Consider the following 20,535-nt stretch of genomic DNA (forward strand, 5'->3'; position numbering starts at 1 on the left):
CTGTGCTGCGTATAACACAGCCAGCGTACACAGGAGACAATTACCATTGGAATATAGCTCCCCTCCTCTTCTCCTGAGACAGAACTGGAAAAGATATTTGCTGAGCTAATACAGTCACTTTCTGGGGAGATAAAGCTGGTCCGATTGCTAGGAAGAAAAACACGGAAGAGGTCAGACAAGCATGTTACAGATGCTCTGAAATGCAGCCAACTCCTGACATTGCACATATGTCCCATAAACATGCACTCCTTCTGCTGCTTTGGTAGGAATAACAGTATGGAGGGGAGGTGAGTGCTGGCAAACAGCAGGAATCAGGCTTCACCCCTATATGTATTTAGTTGGTGAACACTGATCTACAAAGTCGTTGATGAGGATTGTCCACCCAGTACAAAACCCCACAGACATGATATGTCTGTCTAGTATTTGCTGAGCAGCTGTGGCTTTATGTAATATTTATTTGCTTCTCTTCCAAAGTCTGAGTCTGATTCATACCTTGGTCTATTTCTCATCTCTTTGTCAAATTTGCTTTAAGAGACACTGGGGGCTGTTTTACCGAGCTGATGGTTTTCTTGCCAATGTTTAGGTTTGCAGCTGTGCTGAAAATTGACGCACAAGCTTCTATGACATGATGTTTACAAAGCACTGAAAGATGATAAATATTAATGTCACTGAAAAACAAAAGTCAAAGCGGGACTATTTACAGCAGCACTGACCTGCTGACATGTCATTATGATGGGTGTAACCTTTATTGGGAAAGTGTGAAATACTACAGTGAGTCACATTAATTTGCAACTCACTCATGTTAAGATATAGCTACAAAAATTACAGTAGGACTCAAAAATATAGAAAATGGTACCCACAATAACGCAGACTATTTTTAATAGACAGTTTAAAACATTGTATGAATATTTTGCAATTAAAAACAGGTCTATTTGCTTTACAACAACTCTCTTTCATAACAGTCAAGTCGACCTCCATGAAATACATAAACGCCTAATCAACCCAATCTTAGTTGAGTATCACCTTGAGGGTTTAGGTCTCTACGAGCTTAAGTCAATATTCTTTTTATAATAGTCTTCTAAATCAGACTCTTTGTGCATTGTGTAAAATATTATACTTATATAAACTTTACATAACATGACAATTGTTAGTTTAAAATGCCACAAAAATATATGAATGTCCACAATGACAGTAAAAAACTGTTTTATGATTGACAGTTCATCTGTAAAATGTGAGATAGTAACCAAATAGTGGTTATTTTATAGCAAAAAAAAAAAAGAATGGTTAAAAGTTATGGGTATAAGAAAGTTATACTTTAAGGATAGATTTTCAAAGATTTCTTACTCTTAACACCTTTACCACTGACTTCCAGTATAGATTAAGAGCGTGTGAGCGAGTGCACATATTTGTTGTCCTATGTGAATCTTACAGAACATGAGAAAATAAAATGAACTACTAAAAATAAGGATTTGTGGCTACTTACTAAGGCACTGTCCATGTTCTTGTCACTGAAGGGTGTTCTCGAATTGTAGAAAGATTCCGAAGGTCCAGGGGTGGTGGGCGCACTGAAGACACAGGAGTTTGCTTTTAATATTAATATAAAATTGATTGCACCAATAAACATGAACTAAAGCTCTATTTCTGGTTGACTATTCACAGCAGGATATTTTAAGCAGTTGTTAATCTCCCCATAAGACCACATTTTTTCCCAAAACTGAAATATGCATTCAGTAATATAATCATGATCTTTGACCCAAATACCAGTAACATTAAGGGGGTTGGGGGTGACAGCAAAGGCAGACCCTTCAGCAAGACCCTTTCGTCTACTACAAAAATCTCTGTCCACTTAATTTACTGTTGCACTAAGGAGAGCTGAAAGAGGGGTGGGGTACAGAGTATACGGGCCAAGAACTCCCTCGGTGGACAGACAGTGGTCCCCTTGGAGTCTCCGGTCTCATCTGTGGCGGTATCTAAGGCAGGACCAATATCTTCCTAAAGGTCCAAGCAATCACACCTCTCTCAGGCTGTGCGCACAGCAACAGCTTTTGGCGAAGCTCCGCATACAACCTGAGAAGTGATGTGTTCCACATAATCACTCCCCTGGGGTGTGTAAGCAGACTGATGGGGCCCCAAGAAGCAGCTGAACCAGGGACAAATTAATCAATTTATGAGATTTATGTTTTTAAACATCAATGAATTGATTCAGCTCCGGTTACTGCAATAGTAAATTAAGAGAATTTTGTTTTAAAGTGGAAGTAATTATACTGGACTGTCTGCAAAGGAAACAGAGAAGCCAGATAAAATAAATAAAGGAATATAAATATATCATTTATTGAATAAATTGATATAATATATTAAAAATTGTGGATGTATTATTAAATTACAGGATATTAAATAATGTTAAAGGTATGTTTAGTATATTAAATAAATATTGAACTATGGAGCATACAGTCACTTTTTAGCAATATTTTGAGGTGTGTGTGTTGTTGAAGGATCTTAAAAAGAGTAACAAAGTAACTATAACAAATTTTTGCGTTTTGTAACATTATATATCTATAGACAATGTAAGGGATGCTTACTACTATATTTTTATTTATTGGCTACTGAAAAAGCAGAGTACACCAAGAAGCCTACATGACGGCATGGTGACATTCATTATTCATGTACAAGCCATTAAGACTAAATCATTCATTGAACCCAGGTTACTTAGTCAAAAGTAAGTGGGAAATACTAGACCAAAACTAATGTATACCTCGTGTAATGGGCCATTTTGGCGTGTTTAGAAGCACATACTACTAGTCACAAATTAATGCTAATGAGAAGACAGATAATAACATACAGCAGGGATGGCATAATCGTTTCTCTTGTTTGTAACCTGTCTTTCTATGTGATTAATAATATACTTCTTAATATTCTACATTTAGGGCTCATGACACAGATGCTGGGAAAATGGATAAAAACAAAAGTACTCTTTAGTCATCTGTTTTTAATGCATTTTATGTATGTTAATTAGGGATGTGCACCGGCCACTTTTGGTGTCTCGTGTTTTGGATTCGGATTTGCTTGAGGTTTTGGGTTCGGATTTGTTTCGCAAAACACCTGAAGAAAGGTTTTGGTTCGGATTTAAGGTTTTGGATTCGAATTTATTTTGAAAAAAACATAAAAAGTGCTAAAAACCAGTTTTGTGGTTTGTTTTTTTCACTCCTACACTATTATTAACCTCAATATCATTCAATTACAATCATTTCCACTAATTTCCAGTCTATTCTGAACACCTCACAATATTGTTTTTAGCCCAAAAGGTTGCACCGAGGTAGCTTGAGCACATAATGCCATAAAAAGAGGTACAAGATGGAATTGTTCTGGGCCCTCCCTCGCGAAATTCGATGCGAGACTTGGACGACAGAGCCTCGTTTTCAATTTTTTGCCCGCCGGAAATATCCGAACAGTGCTCGGATCCCGTTCGGATCCGCACTGTTCGGGTGGGCTCGGATTAGCGGAATCCGAGCCCGCTCATCTCTAATGTTAATGCATAAATAATAGGACATGCTGCCATCTAAAATTAACACAAAATGTATTAAAGTGTGAAAAGTGCAATAAAAGTGGCTTAAGTGTGAACAGGCCATTAAAGATGAGAGATAAATATCTGAAAATGTTTCTTCTAAGAAAAGATAATTTACATTCAATATCATAATGGTATGTCTCTCATTACTGTAAGAAAGGTGTTAATTCTGTGTGTACTCTAAATAAGAAATACTCTATAATCGCTTACAAACTTAAGAAACCATTTAGACCCTTGGTTTATTAAATAAATTGTGAACAAGGTTAGACACGGTTAAAGGAAATGTTCTAGTAAAATAAAAGTTCACCCTATGTAGTAAGTATTTTTTGTAACAATCTATGTGCTCAAGATTCAAAAAACTATACAACACTGTTCAAGTCCAGAAGAAACTGATTTTTCTGTGCACAATTTGCGTGAAGGAGGCATCTTTCAGATAGTGAGGAAAGAAAAAAAATATTGAAGGGTTCTTCAATCTACACAAGTCATGTGACAAATTTGTAAGTAATCTTTCTTTCTGTAGAATGATGGACTTCAAACTGTTTGTATGTGGTCTTAATTAAGGCTAGGTACATACTGCAGTGTTTTCAGTTGATTATCGAGTCAATCGGACTATAAACGACTGATTGACCCTATATCACAGTAGTGTGTACCTTGGAGCGATGATTATCATTCGAAAGCACATGAAATCGTTGATCGCGTTCAGCAGTGAAACAATGTTGTTCCAATTCTGCAGTGTGTATGCACTCACGATCAGGATCTTCATAGAGTTTACAGAGTCATGATCTTTTCAGCCAATGGTTATGACAGATAAAGAGTGCAGATCTGAAGGTAAATCTTGTAAAACATGTATAGTGTGTGCACATGAATCGATGTGCTGATCGGGACTTTTTTTTTTATCAGTCATTGCTAACATATTTATAGATAATTTCTGCAGCGTTTACCCAGCCTTACTATCTAGGCTGATGAGCAGCGACATTTGCTTCTCTGAAATCATTGCAGGTGTCATATTTCCTGAACACAGTGTTAACGCAGAGCTGAATGCTCCAGACTAAACTGTCAAAACTTTTATATTGAGGAGGTAGCAGGTCCTAATGATGAAATAATAAAGTGTCCTTAATTAGCAGGACCTGGCTTCATTCATATGGAAGCGGTAAGTGCTTACTTACTTTTTCACACAGTTTCCCATTGTTCACTTATTTTGTGTTGAATAGAAAATGACAATGTAAAATGTGTTGTGTTATTTCTCACATAACATTAGACTGAAGAAACGTGAGCACACAGATTTGAAAGAGGGTGTATTTTCCTTCTTTCTTTCACACAAATGTAATTACCAAAACACAAAATTAATTTATGTTGGGATTCAGGATAGTTTGAGAAATTAAGACTTAACGAGGTAAGGATTGCCATATGCAAGCAAGTCAATTGACAGAGGAGAATCTCCCTTTACAATGTATTGCTTGTCTCTCTAGGACAGAGACAGAGGGCCTGATTCATTAAGGAAATGTAAGCAAAAATATGCAAGTAAGGCAAAACTATGTTGCATTGAAGGGGGAGGCATGAGCTAGATCAACTTTAAATTTCAGTGTACAAATAAACCATCAAGTATTTGTATGCTACATGTAAAAACAGCCAGTATTTTCCTTATGTGCAAAATAATAAACTAATTAACACCCCTTGCATTGCAATATGGTTCTGCCTAGAAAACTTGAGTAACAAAAACTCACTCAATATTTTGCTTAACTTTCCTTAATGAATCAGGCCCAGATAATAGAATGACATTTCCATTGTGACGTCTCATCATGACATTTACAGAACAGATATAATCTGTTTTTTTCCATTTTAAATGCTCATTTTTTCCTACCTTGGCTTCTCACTGTGTATCTAGTTTTTAATAATATATATATGATGGTACTTGTACTTGTGTCAGCTATAAATTAATATTTTTAACATGGTCAGGGTAGTCCCTGGCAAGGACCTTGTGTCTTAGATAGCCAGGGCAATGCACAGATTAGTAGAGAATGTTATGCTGACCAAGATTGGTACTACAGCTGCTGCGGCCGCACAATTGCTACATGCCTTCTAATCATTGCTCTTTTGGATAGATAGGATCTCATTTGGACCTGTTTTGTATAGATAATCTCCTTCTTCAAGACGTCTTTCTAGCTATTAAATTTACCAATTATAAGTCTGTTAAGGTGCATGAACACGTCTATCATTTATTTAATCATAGGTTTCTCTCTTTGGCTGTTTGAGATGCTGATAGAAATGTTGCTATGGTGTCTGGCATCACAGAGGACCAAGAAAGAAAAACAAAAAAACATTCCTTTAAGTGCCTACCCACTCTATTTACAATGTAATCAGGCAGATACTGAGCATAAAAAATATGATATATTAATTTCAGACAATTGCATCAGACTGGTAAACATGTAATTATAGCATCATATTGTTATGGGAAGAAGCAATTTATGCTGGGCAGTTGTGCTTACAAATGGAGCTTGGAGTAAATTGGGGTCATCAACATTTTGCTAAGGGTCCCAATACACGTTGCTTCCTTCCATAATGCTTTCCACAAAGAGGTAAGCAGAACTTCGATAAATAGTATGACTATAAAATGACAATTTATTGTTGTGAACTGCCCCACCAGTATATATGACCTTCCTCATTTTATTTTAAACTTGGTAAGATGAAAGCATAGCAATATAAGAATAGAGTGTTAAAATGTTTTGATTGGTTAATAGTTACATTTAGTGAATAGAAGAAAGGGTAAAGAACAAGAACTGTCACTATCAGCTAAAAGCACAATCAGACAACTCGACTCACTCTTTCTACGTGGCTTGAGATTGCGATTTACCGGTGGGGGTTCTAGGTCTGCAGGAAGATCTGGCAAAGGACTAGAAACCTTTGAGTTGACTGGTGACGGGAAGGTGAAAGCTGCAGTTACTGGGCTCATGGGTATATAACCATCTGTGCTGCCATCTGACTCAGAAACTGGCGGGGAGCTGTTTGGGTTCATGGGGACGTAGCTGTCTTCTGAACAGTCTGATGTGAAGGAATAAAGTGGTGTAAACCTGGGCTAAAGAACAACAAAGAGAAAATAGGAGACATAAAATCTGTAATAAGAGCTAACATATATAAATATTTGATAGGCATAGCTGCATTCATAAAATACAAAAACTCTAATAAAAATATAAGAGACAGGGATAAAAAAATTAAAACTGTGCCTGCACATAACTAATGAGTATTTCCATGTAAAAACAAACATCCTGTAAAAAATCCTATATATAATGATACCACCAAATTGTCCTTGGTCACAGTAGATGCTCAGGTGTCGCACAGTACATATGTAATTTCACAACTGTCCACTAGGAGCCTCCACTCCATTTAGATTACTAACTGTTATCACTATAAACATAGTGGGATACAGAACATGACACAGCAACAAAACTATTGTTGTCCATGTATAATATAGCATCATCTCTGTTTACTCACATAAATAATTATGTGTTTATTCCTACTTGTACCTTTTCTTCTATGGGGAAAGAATAATTCTGCAGCTTCTCCTAGCGAGTACTAGCCCAATGCTGGGAGTCACTATGCCCCTCATGGTATCCAGGGTAATACTCTCAACATAGGGGGAAGATTCACTTGCCGGTGATGTGTCCTGCGGACACCACCATGATGTCCGGCTGCACACATTGCTAGTAATTATGGTAGGAATCTACGCTCATTTTCTGTGCCCCTCTATGGGGTCCCCTGTAATCTTAGTGTCCCTGTAGTATATTAAAGCAATATTAGTACACGCTCTAATATATGTATTTACTTTACATTATGAGAAGTAAAATACTCTCAAACATCATTCAGTTTCAGATAACTCACCTGTATGAACCACGTCTGTTTAAGTTTTACTAATAACCGCCAATTAATACATTCCAGGGGGTATATTTACTTTACTATGGGTTTGAAAACATGGAGATGTTGCCAATTGCAACCAATCCGATTTTAGCTGTCATTTTGTAGAATGTACTAAGTAAATGATAGCTAGAATCTGATTAGTTGCTATAGGCAACATCTCCACTTTATTTAAAAAAAAAATGCAGTTTTGATTGATGCGCAATTTGGCCTTTAGTAAATCATACTGTTTAAAAAATGCACATCAATCCACTGGTTAGTAAATCAAATCTTCCCTGTACTCTCACCAACTGCAATCGGATTACTATATTGGAGTTTACTGTGACAATATATAAACACATAACACACAGCATGAGAGTTGCAGATGTAACCAAATTAGCCAAAAAAGCACCTACGGTTATATTTCATTTGAATATTTTAAATGCTTGAAATTAAAGTTAATGGTGAGGAGGTTTTGCAGAATACCTACCAGATTTAAACTGAGCCTCTTATCTCTGCTTCTTAATGAGCAGTCTTCCAAATCACCTGAAAAGCAGAATTTTATTTTCATTACATCTCATCTACATTTAAAAATAATCACTTGATAAAAAAAACTCCACTGTAGTGACAGTTCTATATGATTGTGTGCTTATTGCTGGATAGAAAGACACATAGGGCCTGATGCTGCGTTAGGAGCAAAGCAAAGAAAAGGAGTAAATTTGCACCTTGGCAAAACCATGTTGCATTAGAGGGGGAGGTAAATTTAAAATGTAGGGACAGAGATCAACTTTAATTTCAGTGTAAAAACAAAACTATCAAGTATTTGTGAGCTACATAAAAAACAGCCAGTAGTTTCCTTGCTTGCAAAAAAGAAATCAATTTGTACCCCTTACATTGTAACATGGTTTGTCCAGGTTCAAAATTGCTCCTTTTTTTTATTTTGCTCCTAACTCAGCATCAGGCCCATATTGAGCAACATTTATTAAAACCAGCAGAGAAAAAAGTGCAAAAATCACCCACTGCATGTTGTTTTTCATTGTGTCTGCGTGTTTTTTTCTCTCCCAAATTTGCGATCCTTTCACTGGAGTGACACTACTGATTTCAAACATGGGCGTGGCTTAAACAGCATTCTACTGCTCTGTGGTTCTAACACAATAAACAGCATTCTACTGCTCGATGTTTCTAATACAATAAACAGCATTCTACTGCAGAAAACTGTAGACAACATTCTGATGTTCCCCAGGTAGCATAGAAGCTGTGCAGTGTGCCATGTACAGGTGTTTTTTTTTTGAGGTTTGTGTTGCATATTTTTTCTGTGTTTGTGTAACAGTTGTATAACGCATGGAAATGTATAATAATGTTACGCTAATTTACACCTTATTCCTTGAAGTTACAGAATACATGTAATTTCATCTACCATGCTGGTTTTATAAAAGTTGCTACTTTTTGTATAAACTGCTGCAGAGACCTGTGAATTTTATCTGTAGACACATTGAATTAATAACTGCATCATTTTGTCATGTGATCATTAGACATGATATATACACATCTGGCGAGTGTGTATATGGCATATGCAACAGACAGACAGAATTAAACACACCCCAACATTACATTCACACTGTCATTTATCATAATACGTTTATATTGTGTATTCCCACATCGCCCCAGCAAGCACAGAATAGCCAAAGATACATATAATTAGATCCATCATACAGAATAAGAAAAGTAATACAGTGCAGATGACTCATATTAGGAAAACACAGACATAGTTAGAGATACAGACTTACGGACAAGGGCTGTGCCCTTAACATCAAGCTGTTACATTTAGTAAGCTCTGTTCACAAAGAATGTATCATCCAACAACACTGACTTACAGAAAGGGTTCACTGTTAAGTATGGTCATTTCATATCAAGGATACAATCTGCCTCTTTAGTGTCTGTATGTGGTAGAAGAAGGGTCAGCTGTTGTCTGCATCACAGACCTGATTACCATACATGCAATTTCCTTGTGCCTGTCGCTTATAGGTTTTGCTATAAGGGTCAGTGACTCTCTTTCATTGGCTCACTAATATTTTAAGATGTAACAATACACTTTCCAAGTTTTGTATCACGAATATTTTCACGTTCATCCACTGAACAGATGTGTCTCCATTTTGGTGCTTGGCCTGATGGACCAGTTCTGTAGCATTAAATGCTGTTGGTGGTTAAATTGTGGTTACAACGAGATTTGCTCTAAGCAGTCACATCTGTTACAGTCCACAGTCTGATAGGTTACCCTTGTACTATTTCAGTTAATACTGAACAAAGAAATATTCTGTTCAAAAAAGTACCAAAGTTCATTAGGGCACAGTTTGTTCATATATCATGTTTTATACGTATGGCCTCAAGTTTAATTTTGCTTATAAAATAAATCAAGCAAGAAAGACGGCTCTTTACATTTGATGCTTCCGGGTGACAACATGATGCCATTTAATAAATAGAAATTCATTTATTTTCATATTTATTTCTGGTTACTAAAGCAGTTTTAATGTCCATAAATGTGTATTCATTAAAGATATAAGAAAACCAAGCAAAGAGGAATAGTTATAGTAACATCTACTAAAGAGTCAGAGTGCTAGCCTCGTAGCATACACTCTACTGCGCTCCACTCAGTAATACGGGGGAAGATGAGAGGGAACTTGAAAGAAAATTAAATAACTTTCCATTAGGCCAATGCCAAAATATTACATTAAAGCTATTTAGATAAGTTTGGTATTAATTTCCACCATGTTCTCTATTTGACAGATCTATGGTTAAAATAAAATGTTGACTTAATGTGGGTATTTTTGATATTCATCAAAATATGTAATACATGTTACCATACTTACCACCTTATGATCGCTTCCCTCCAGGTGTGTGTGTGTGTGGGGGGGGGGGGGAGGTTTCAATCATGCGCCCCACCATGTAATGTAGTAATTTACAGCACAGCAAAATGGGGGATTGGGCTATGATGACGCGATTTGCAATGTATTGTGTGATATCTAGTCTCCATCCTGCCCACTTCCCTAGAAATCCCGGAGTCTCCTGGACATTCCGGGAGAGTAGCTAATGATGCATAGTTCTAATGTAAAAAATAAAAATATATTGCATGAACGGTGTTCAATGGTTAATTATCAGAGGTGCAAGTAATGCTACCTACGTGGTCTTTATTGACCCCCACAACAGGAGGGTTGTGGGGGTTCAATAAAGACCTGTTCTTTCCTACATTGTATCAGTTGCAGTGCTGTGGAAACATACCACCTTATGCTATCTCCTTCCTCAAATCTCCGAAATAAGCAGGAGATTAAAATTACTCTTGGTAGATAAATTAAATGGGCTTATAAAAATGCAGCCTTTAATGAAAATGAAACTGCTATTTTCTTCATATACATGTATGTTCATACTCCTAATTTAACATATAAAGAAGCCACTAATTTATCAATTTTACAGATAAAATACATGTTTACCTTTCCAGTTGCTAACATTGTCCAGACTGGATAGTGAAATTCGTCTGGGCACCATTCCAGATAAACAATGTCCATTCTGGATGATTCCACTGAAAATCACCTCAGACCTTGCCTCAGGAAAATGGTTTGGTTTGGGCGGTCTTGGTGGCGGAGTGACGGGTATTATCTCAGTGTCACTGACTCCACTATGGCTTTTCTCAACTGGAAATGTCTGTGCTGAAGAGGGTCCCAGCAGTGGGGAGGAGGAGGAGAAGTCACTAGATGAACCATTTGATTCTAGGTCTTTGAAACCATAGAAACTAGTAGATTGCATATGATTCTGCTGAATGCTAACATTGTAGAGAGTCTGGGATGGTAAGCAGTCAATGAACACGTCATCAGAAGATGTCTGCTCCAGTGACTTGTCTGAGTTTGACCAAGCATCACACCTGGAATAAAGCACAACATATACAATCAAAACTGTTGCAAATGTTCATTAAATGTTCTTGCTTGAACAATACAGAAGATAATATATTAGAGACAAGGCTTTATATACTATCTTAACCTAAATTCATGCAACACTGTTCAGGGACAAAATTGAAATGTTTTTATGAGTTTATTTACTTTTTTACTTATATTTTTGGCTTTTACCAACCACTCATGTTTCACATTCATATTCAAACCATGTGTTACAAAGAAATGGAATGGTTATAAGTGTGGTAAGTGTGGCATATTGTTCTGTATTTAGAGCAGAGCAGCTTTGCATATATATATATATATATATATATATATATATATATATATATATATATATATATATATATATATATATAGTACATTCAACAAAAGCACAACCAGAATTAGATTATTTTATTTGACAATTAATACCAGATGGTGTGCAACAGCATGATTTCATGTGCAACTTTTTGTGACAAAAATACATGTGCAGATTGTTTTATATGCTGTGCATGTATATATTAGACATTTAGGACAAGAGAGGCCCTAAAGTCGAACGCAATTAAACTCATGTACTCCGGGCCCACATAAACAAACACTTACCTAGCAGGGGTTAAATATTTTCTGTAGATCCTTCCTAGCCAATGGTATCATTGTGGGTGGGTCTGGGATTCTTAGATTAAAAACCTCTGGCTGCTGCTCTGCCTCATTGTCTGCACAAAATAGAACCCCCCACAGCTTTTGATTGTGTTTTGCATTATGACTGTATTTATGTACTTTGCAGTTATTAACTTTTCTCTCCCTTGTCATAGTTGGGCAGGAAAGCACTGCAATCAGTGACTGATATATACGACACCAGGGGCAGGCTGGGCTGGGGGGCATATACCCCCGGGCCGGACAGAAATAATCTATTTTGGGCCAGTGGATTGAGCTGTGGCTGGCCCCTCCTCCTGGACCAGCCACCTTTCATATTGGCTGCAGATCCTCCTGATCCGTCCGTCCCTCCTCCTGATCCGTCCTTCCCCTCGCCTATCTGTGAGAGCCTAGCTGTCACATGGGACTTGCACCACATGACAGGTGCCGTCCCATGTGAGAAGTGCTGAAGACACCGTGCGCGGAGGAAATAAGGTAAGTTTTGGGGAAACGTCAATATAGTGTGTGTGCTGATAGACAGTGTGTGTGTGTGTGTGTGTGTGTGTGTGTGTGCCAGTGTGTTAACATAGCATGTGTGTTTGAGAGTGGGGGTCAGTGTGTTAATATAGTGGGTGTGTGTGTGTGTGTGTGTGAGAGAGAGTGGGGGCCAGTGTGTTAACATAGTGTGGGAGGTAGGCTATTTAAGTGCCGGTGGGGGCTAATAATTTGTGGGTTGATAGTGGGGCTATTTAAGTTAGTAGTGGGGCCTTTTAATTTTATGGTTAGGAGACGGGACCTTTAATTTAATGCTGTGGTGGTTTGGTGATATTAATTGAATATGGGGCTGATTTTGGAGAGGAGGGCTACTTATTAAATGTGAATATGAATTATTTAATGTCAGACGTGGTTGTGTAAAATGGTTATAATTGCTAAACGTAAATGCAATTTAATTTATTGCTGGGACTGTTTGAAGGGAGGGAAATAGGTTTATATATTAAATGTGAATATATTATTTTAATGTTGGGGCTTTAGGGAGGCCTAATTATAAAACATAGGTGCTACTGATTTAAACACTGGGACTGGTTGGAGTTTTCGAAATTTTATGTACCCATTTTTTTTCCAAATAGGGCCTCCAACGTTCCAGGATCCAGACAACCAGCAAATGAGCTAAAGTAAAAAGCAGCCATAGGTGATGCAAGTAACAATAATAGGTAGGAGAGAGCAGGACAGTCTGCCAACTGTCCTGGTTTTGGGGCGGGACAGTCCCGAATTTGGGTGACTGTTTTGCTTAGGACAGTTGGGAGGTATGTCCCGCTTCACCGTGTACTGCTCGTGAAGGCAGAACTGTGTGCACCTAACAGTAGTGCACACAGTATTGCCTGTGTACTTGTGTAAAATGATAGCCATGTTACATCATAGGGGGTTACCCTGTCTAAAGTGCCCAGACCCCCCAGAGCCTTAATCCAGCTCTGGGTCTGGGCATAAAAATATATATATGGATTAAGAAACACCAAAATAGCCTCTTTTTATATAGATAAATATATATTGTACCAAAAACCACCCTTTAAGGATGAACCGCTAATTATGGGCCAGTGCTCTGTGCTTGTCCCCCGGGCTAAAGTCTGCCAGCCCTCCCCTGTACGGCACTATCGCTGATTGGCCACTGCCCCCTTCAAGGTAAAGGTGGCTCTTGGTCCTTTTGTGTGGAGGATGAACCTGCTTTGTTTGAGCACGTCATTGTGAGTATAGAAGGGGTATAGTCACTCAGATGCCAGATTTAGCGCCTGCTATTCAGTGAGTGAGTTTCTCCTTGATACAGTGGATGCAGGGCCATTTGGCCATCCACTCGTTTGGTTCAGTATTCCATTATTTTAGCTGTCGCGCATTGTGTTTTTTATGCCGCCAATTTATGAGAAAACGGTGACCTAATTATGCCAAGCTTACAAATGTATACGAGTCTTTATTTGCAATGTACAGTATTCAGTTATAACACGTGGAAGGTGGTTGTGCAGTGGAAAGGGGACATTAATAATCTGATTGCTTTAATGCAGCTAATTCATAAATGATCTCTGGTATGTGCAGATAATAGCACAATAAAAAAGGGTAATTTCTGAAATGAAAAAAATGTGGATGTACAACGGCTTTTGTGATACGCGCATATAGATCATATGCAATTGCCTTTAAAAGCTGTGTGCAGGTAAGCCTCGAGCCCAGATAAAATAGCATAGCATTTGATCATGTTAGGACTGACCAGAATGGGAAGACTTTGGCGTGAGTTGGTCAGCTTAACATATATTGCAATATGTGGAACTAACATTCCCTGTTTTTACTATAGAACAGTACTTGGTACAGCATTAATTATGTGTTTGGAGAGTGCAGAGTATCCCTGTTTTCCTATATATATATATATATATATATATATATATATATATATATATCTCCATCCCATATGCGACTGCTCCCATAGATGCACCGCTCCAAGCATTGGATCTGATTAAAGACATGAATACACTCCACTTGCATTTAGTTAGGAATGCCCCAGACTCCAAGCTCTTCCCATTTACCATCCACAGTCATCATGACTTATAGATCCATACACTTATTGTCAAAGAACAAAAATAGGTGCAAGTCACCACGGAATGACATCGAGGAGGCTTATATTTACATTCTCAAATGACACTTGGTAACTTTTTCTGCAGCAGGAATTCTGTGAGTTATACATGCCAAACTACTTAATTACATATGAAATAGCTTAAGGAAATATAGTATTTGCATTACTTCATGGAGATTACTTCATGGAGTGGAGATCTAAGGATGATAGCAAGTACACAGCTGCAGAACTAGAAATTAAGAAGAATATCACTTGTCATGGAATTTGGCACTAACAGCAGAAGTTTTGCAGTTGGGAGGCAAATGGTCTCTCCTGCCAGTGTCTATGTTATAGATTGCAGTATTCCCATACTTGTCAACACACAAGATGGCAAGGCTCTCGTTTAGATGATGGAACGCACTCCTCATCTGTTTGAGATGCATTTGGCTATTTTTAAACTGAAGTCAGAGTTTTCCATCCTCCATCTGATTCTCACAGATGATACCAAGTGGGAGGGACTGTACGATCTTTCTAAGTGTCATTAAGAGAGAACACTCAGTTCTGTTCTGCTTGGATCAAAGATTAAGTAAAATGTCTTCATCAAGCAAAACTCACATTTAACTTACATGCTTTTTGCATAAATTCTATTTAAAAGGGCAAATGCCTATCCAAAATGAGCAATATATCTAAGCAAAACTTCAGTGGGCTCTATGGAGTATTCTGCATTGAATCAGTAGGAGGGATTTAGATCATATGCCTCTCAGGGATGAGCAAAAAAGATTTTATTGTTAAACATTGATTAGACAAGGTAAGCTATTTATCTACAGCAACTAGCATGCTCTGTCAGAGAAGGCATGCTGGTGATTTTGGTTAGGTGCATGGTAATTATATATTATAGTAACTATAAATTCTAGTTTAAAAAGAGTAAATCTATTTTTTTCTGTGGCAATTATAATCCTGGACAACTATTAGGTTCTTACTAAGAACATATTCCTATAATTCATTTCACTGTGCTTCCCCAAATAATGAAAATGAATAATAATGTATGCCATCTCAAGGTATGCAAATCCAGAAATGGGGGACAATTTCAGTTTGGCAAAGGCCAACTATTACAATCTGTAAGCTAACAAATCTTGTAATCCATTCATTGAAATGTGCACCCTTTCATCATCTGTTTTTAAAGCAGAACTTCACCCTCAGCTTAAAATGTATTATTTTAAGAAATCTAAGTATTAGGAAAGTAATAGGAATTAGGAATCATTAATGCTGGATAAACAACAATTATTTGTTTTAGATGAACTCCATCCAAACACAAAATATTGCAGTGTGTGGAGTTCACAGAGTAAATCTAAAATCCAGAATTTTACTTACCTGGGTAGAAATCACTAATTTAATATAAAATCTTGGCTTTTATTTTGCTGGGGTGCACTGTCCCCCCCCCCCCCCCCCCTCCTATCTGAAAGTTTCATCTGAAGTCTCCAATGGTTCCTTATCACTCTGCTCTACATTAATTCTACTAGACTGTTTCAAACAAGCAGTAGTGTTCCATTAATGGCCCTCTCCTGTGAAGTTCTAATACGTATGAATGGGAAGGTCACAGGGGAGGGGCATCGACAACTCTGATGTCTATTTAAAATAGATAATCAGTTTTAGTGTACAGCAGGAGCAGAGTGAGACCATTGGAGACTTCAGGGGCCTGGCAGATTTGATTATAAGTAAAATGCTGGATTTTATGTTAAATTACTGAATACAACGCAATACAAAATTTTAAGTTTTGGATAGAGTTAATCTTTAAACCAAATAAACATGGCCTTACTTGCCATTAATCATTCCAAGTTCCAGCCAATAATAATCAAATCACATTTCTGTACTGATGTCATATGTCATGCGTGCTTATACACATGCTGTATCTAATGTTTGTTGTGAAAATATAAACAGGTTTAAAAAATGACAAGCTTAGCTTGCCTTCAAGCATTTGTCATGAATATTTATAAAACATGATTATCATCTGCTATTTTTCAAGTACTTTATTGTGAAACATTATCCTCACAGTTAATTTTCAATAAATGTACATGTTTGTGTAACTTATGAAAGCTCCCATGTGCTTTTACTGTTAAAAAAGGGAGCTTTCCTATACAATGAAAACACTCTTACATCTGGGTATGGTGTAATAAAAGATATCACAACCAACTTAAAGTCCAATTAAATTTAATCCACTCAGAAACGGTTTACGACCGTTTCCCACAGCTAGGTCAGTGCCCACATTTTCTCAGGCTTCAAAAAGAAACAGCAACTTCGCTCTGCATGTAGAATTTAGAGCTTGATCTATATGACAATTATGCTTTTCATTAACAAACAAGGGCTGTTTAACTAAATGGCATTTCTGAAAGTGAATTTGATTCAATTGCAGGAGGGTAAATACATTGTTTCCAAAAGCCCAGATAGAAATGTGAGATTAACTTATTCCCTCATCATCATCACCATTTATTTATATAGCGCCACTGATTCCGCAGCGCTGTACAGAGAACTCATTCACATCAGTCCCTGCCCCATTGGAGCTTACAGTCTAAATTCCCTAACACACTCACAGACAGACTGGGTCAATTTTTCTTTATGGCAGCCAATTAACCTACTAGTAGGTTTTTGGAGTGTGGGAGTAAACCGGAGCACCCTTGAGGAAACCCCACACAAACACAGGGAGAACATACAAACACCACAGAGATAAGGCCAAGGTCGGGAATTGAACTCATGACCTCAGCGCTGTGAGGCAGAAGTGCTAACCACTAGGCCACTGTGCTGCCATCGAATCAAACATTGTAAATGCCTAAATGGTAGGTGCCACTTCCTTAATCTTTTCTAATTGGAATGTGTTCAGGAAGTCGAAAGTGCAATAACAAATGTATCGAATCAGGAAAGGCTATTTCTAATTTCTGTCAATGTATAGAGATTTTCACACATATATTTGTGAATATTATACAGGAAAGAAATTTGCAGAAAATGTATACTATTTCATGAATAATGGTCAGTTTTCAATTACAGGCTTCTGAGATTGTAGATGGGGTACAGTTAATTGCAGCAAACAAGCCACCACTGCACATAATTAGACACACGCATTTTACATGTTTTTAGTACTACAAGTGCCAGCATTCCCTGACATCCAGGGCCCACTGAGACCTTTAGTGCATCTGTAAGAAAATAAACAGACAGAGTGCTTTATAAAAACACCCCCCACAAATCCAATTTATTTCCCACCTACATCCTCTGGGGATCCTCTTGTTTCTTGTGGTTGGGCAATCCATAGGTATATAAAAAATAACCATAAGGAACTCAGATGACCTGCTTCACAGGGGGTCTCACCACCATTAACCGGTACAGTGAGCGGCTTTCCCACTCTCCGACCAATCAGAGCAAAGTCCCTCTGTATTGATTGGAGTCTGTCACTAGTGTTGCAACTCCTCGCGGAGCAAGTCATCTGTATTCCTTATGGGGTTTTTTCCACATGAAAGCTACAAGAAAGAAGATTCCCCCAAAGATTTAGGTGTCTGGGTGTTTTTATTTTTACTACTGTGAAATAAACACAACGTGTAAAAAGGCCTTTATTTATTTGCAAGCCCATTACAGGTACCAGTGGGCTCTTAATGCCAGATACTGGAGCTTGTAGAAGTGGCAGCATGCTCTAGCACCCACGGGTAGGCACTTACAGTTCTAGCAACACCTGTATACCAACACATTTTAGGTATGCCAGGGCTTGCTGGGACCTGCGGCAACCGAAATAAAATACTGATATAACTATTTAAAATGTATTAACTCACATCCACTGCCCCAGGGGTGTTTGAGAATAGTTCTAGGGCTTTCAGCATGGGCCATTATCTTCTTGGGGGGGTTGCTGGTCAGAATGACCGAGGGAATTCAGCCCCGTGGTGAACAGGCTAGGGCTGGTTAACATTATGACAGGGGGACCCCATACTGCAGGTTTTACTGTTATATTGTCAAAGGCCTAGCCTGTTATAGCCTACTGATGACAGCAGCTTTTACGGGGGGACCAGTGCTGTTTGTTCCCCTGAAATTGACTTTTCTTAGTCCTTAACTGCAATTAATTCTAAGCCATTTGTATATACGTCTCTTCATCGGGCCTGTTGTCAAATAGGTTACAACTCTTTGCTGAATGCCATAGAATGTGCTTTATATTGATGAACATGTTGGTTTGTATTTACACACAGATATATTTTGGATGATGGTGGGAACAGGTCTATTTATCGTAGGACAGGTGATGTTTACATAGATAGTCTGTCTCACATACCTGGTGGTATTTAGTTTTCCACTCTCACAATTTGATAAAAACAGATAGTCTGGGATGAATATTGATTCTGATTCGCTCCTGTTCTCTTCTGTTGAGGTATCTGCAGCCGAGCTGTCCACAGAGAAAGAAGGGTCTGTGATTCTTGACGTGTGAGTGGAGACTGCTGGGGAAGCTTGGACGGATGAGTTGGTATGAGAGAGGCTCCCTACAGAATCTGTTTAAAAGAGTAATCCCAGTGTTAGCATATTTACATGTCTGGAGACTGTACACATGCCATTTATTAAGTATCGATGCAGGACACAGTGAAGTCCAAATTGTACCAGGTGTTTATATTTCCTAAGAACACTGTTTCCCTGGCTGATAAACACAGCTCAGGGAGTGGGGCCAACAAATGAGTTAAAAAAATGATTCTCAGAACAAGCCTGTTTACATAATAAGTGCTTCATGGTATGAAAGTCTGCAGCAGCTTATATCCAGCTCTCTCCAGAAACTATGAAATTCCCATGAAGGAGAGAGAATGGGTTATCTCTGGCTGCAGTAGCTGCCCAAATAGAAAGGTGTAATCAATACATTGTCCAGAGAATGGTCTTTAATTGGATAAGCATTTATTTAACTAAAGAGCTGTTTTTAATGTATTGTGTAGGATCTAACACAGACATATACAACCTATTGCTCTAGATGCTCCAATATTGCTATTTGGAGCATCTCTAGTTATAGAAGCTATAACTAGAGATGCTCCAATAAAATTAAACCGGTTTGAAATTTGATTAAACTGGTTCGAAATCTGATTAAACTGCTGTTTCAAAGGCCTCAGAGAGCTTGTTAGCCGGTTAATTTTGGTTTCGAACAGCAAACGTGGATCTCACGTTCGTCTTTCATATTCCATCTGTTGAAGTTCATTTATGTGGTTCATGTTTATAGTTCTTAAACACATTATTTTTAAAGTAAACTATATAATGCTGCCTGTTTCAGCGACAAGCAATAGTATTTGAAAGCTGACATTACTGTGTTCACAATTGGTGAGTTACAGGTTTGTACGGAAAACCGTAACAAATGCTATACAATGTAATTGTTTAGTCTTAAGTTTCAGAATTTATCAGAAATTTTAGAACCACTTTGAGAAGTACTTTGAAACAATTTTCAGCACATCTATCTGTAACCCATAGCAACCAGATATTTATTTTCATTCAGCTGTAAAAACGGTATCACAATATGACACGGTCAGTAATCTGTTACAACATAAAAAGGATGCATTGTAAATCATAACAGCCAATCCACCTTCAGCTTTTAGTAGTCTATTGTAGTCAGACAAAGTGGATATATGCTTGCTTGCTGTAGTGTGCATTTTGCGTGCAACTGAATTCCGAAAAGTATAATAGTTGTCCTTCATTCCAAAAGGTGTTCTGCGGTGCATTATGAAGCTCTTGTAAAGATGAAGCCTTCTATATACACAACCCATGGTTTGTTTGTTTTTTAAATTTCATTTGCCACAGAAAATGTCTTTACCCTGAATTTTTACTTATTTTACTTATTATCTACACAGTCCTGATCTCTCTCATCCTTAGCTGTAGTGATTTGTAAACCATTCTTTTTCTTTTGAACTACATTGTTCACAAGAAAACAACATTTACGAGTAGGGAAG

General features: G+C 37.7%; 1 protein-coding gene across 1 annotated transcript in view; it reads right to left on the reverse strand.

Annotated features, from left to right (window-relative positions):
* GAB3 (GRB2 associated binding protein 3) overlaps window positions 1–20,535 on the reverse strand; it is a 97,002-nt gene that overhangs the window by 7,675 nt on the left and 68,792 nt on the right. The window contains exons 3-8 of the mRNA XM_075184358.1: window positions 18,894–19,107; window positions 10,936–11,363; window positions 7,941–7,996; window positions 6,383–6,635; window positions 1,484–1,565; window positions 45–147 (exon numbers count right to left, since the gene is read on the reverse strand). Of these exons, the coding sequence (XP_075040459.1) occupies window positions 45–147; window positions 1,484–1,565; window positions 6,383–6,635; window positions 7,941–7,996; window positions 10,936–11,363; window positions 18,894–19,107 (1,136 nt within the window). The remainder of the gene's footprint in view (window positions 1–44; window positions 148–1,483; window positions 1,566–6,382; window positions 6,636–7,940; window positions 7,997–10,935; window positions 11,364–18,893; window positions 19,108–20,535) is intronic.

The sequence above is a fragment of the Mixophyes fleayi genome, chromosome 9 (genome assembly GCF_038048845.1).
Source record: "Mixophyes fleayi isolate aMixFle1 chromosome 9, aMixFle1.hap1, whole genome shotgun sequence".
In the NCBI taxonomy this organism is placed as follows: Eukaryota; Metazoa; Chordata; class Amphibia; order Anura; family Limnodynastidae; genus Mixophyes; species Mixophyes fleayi.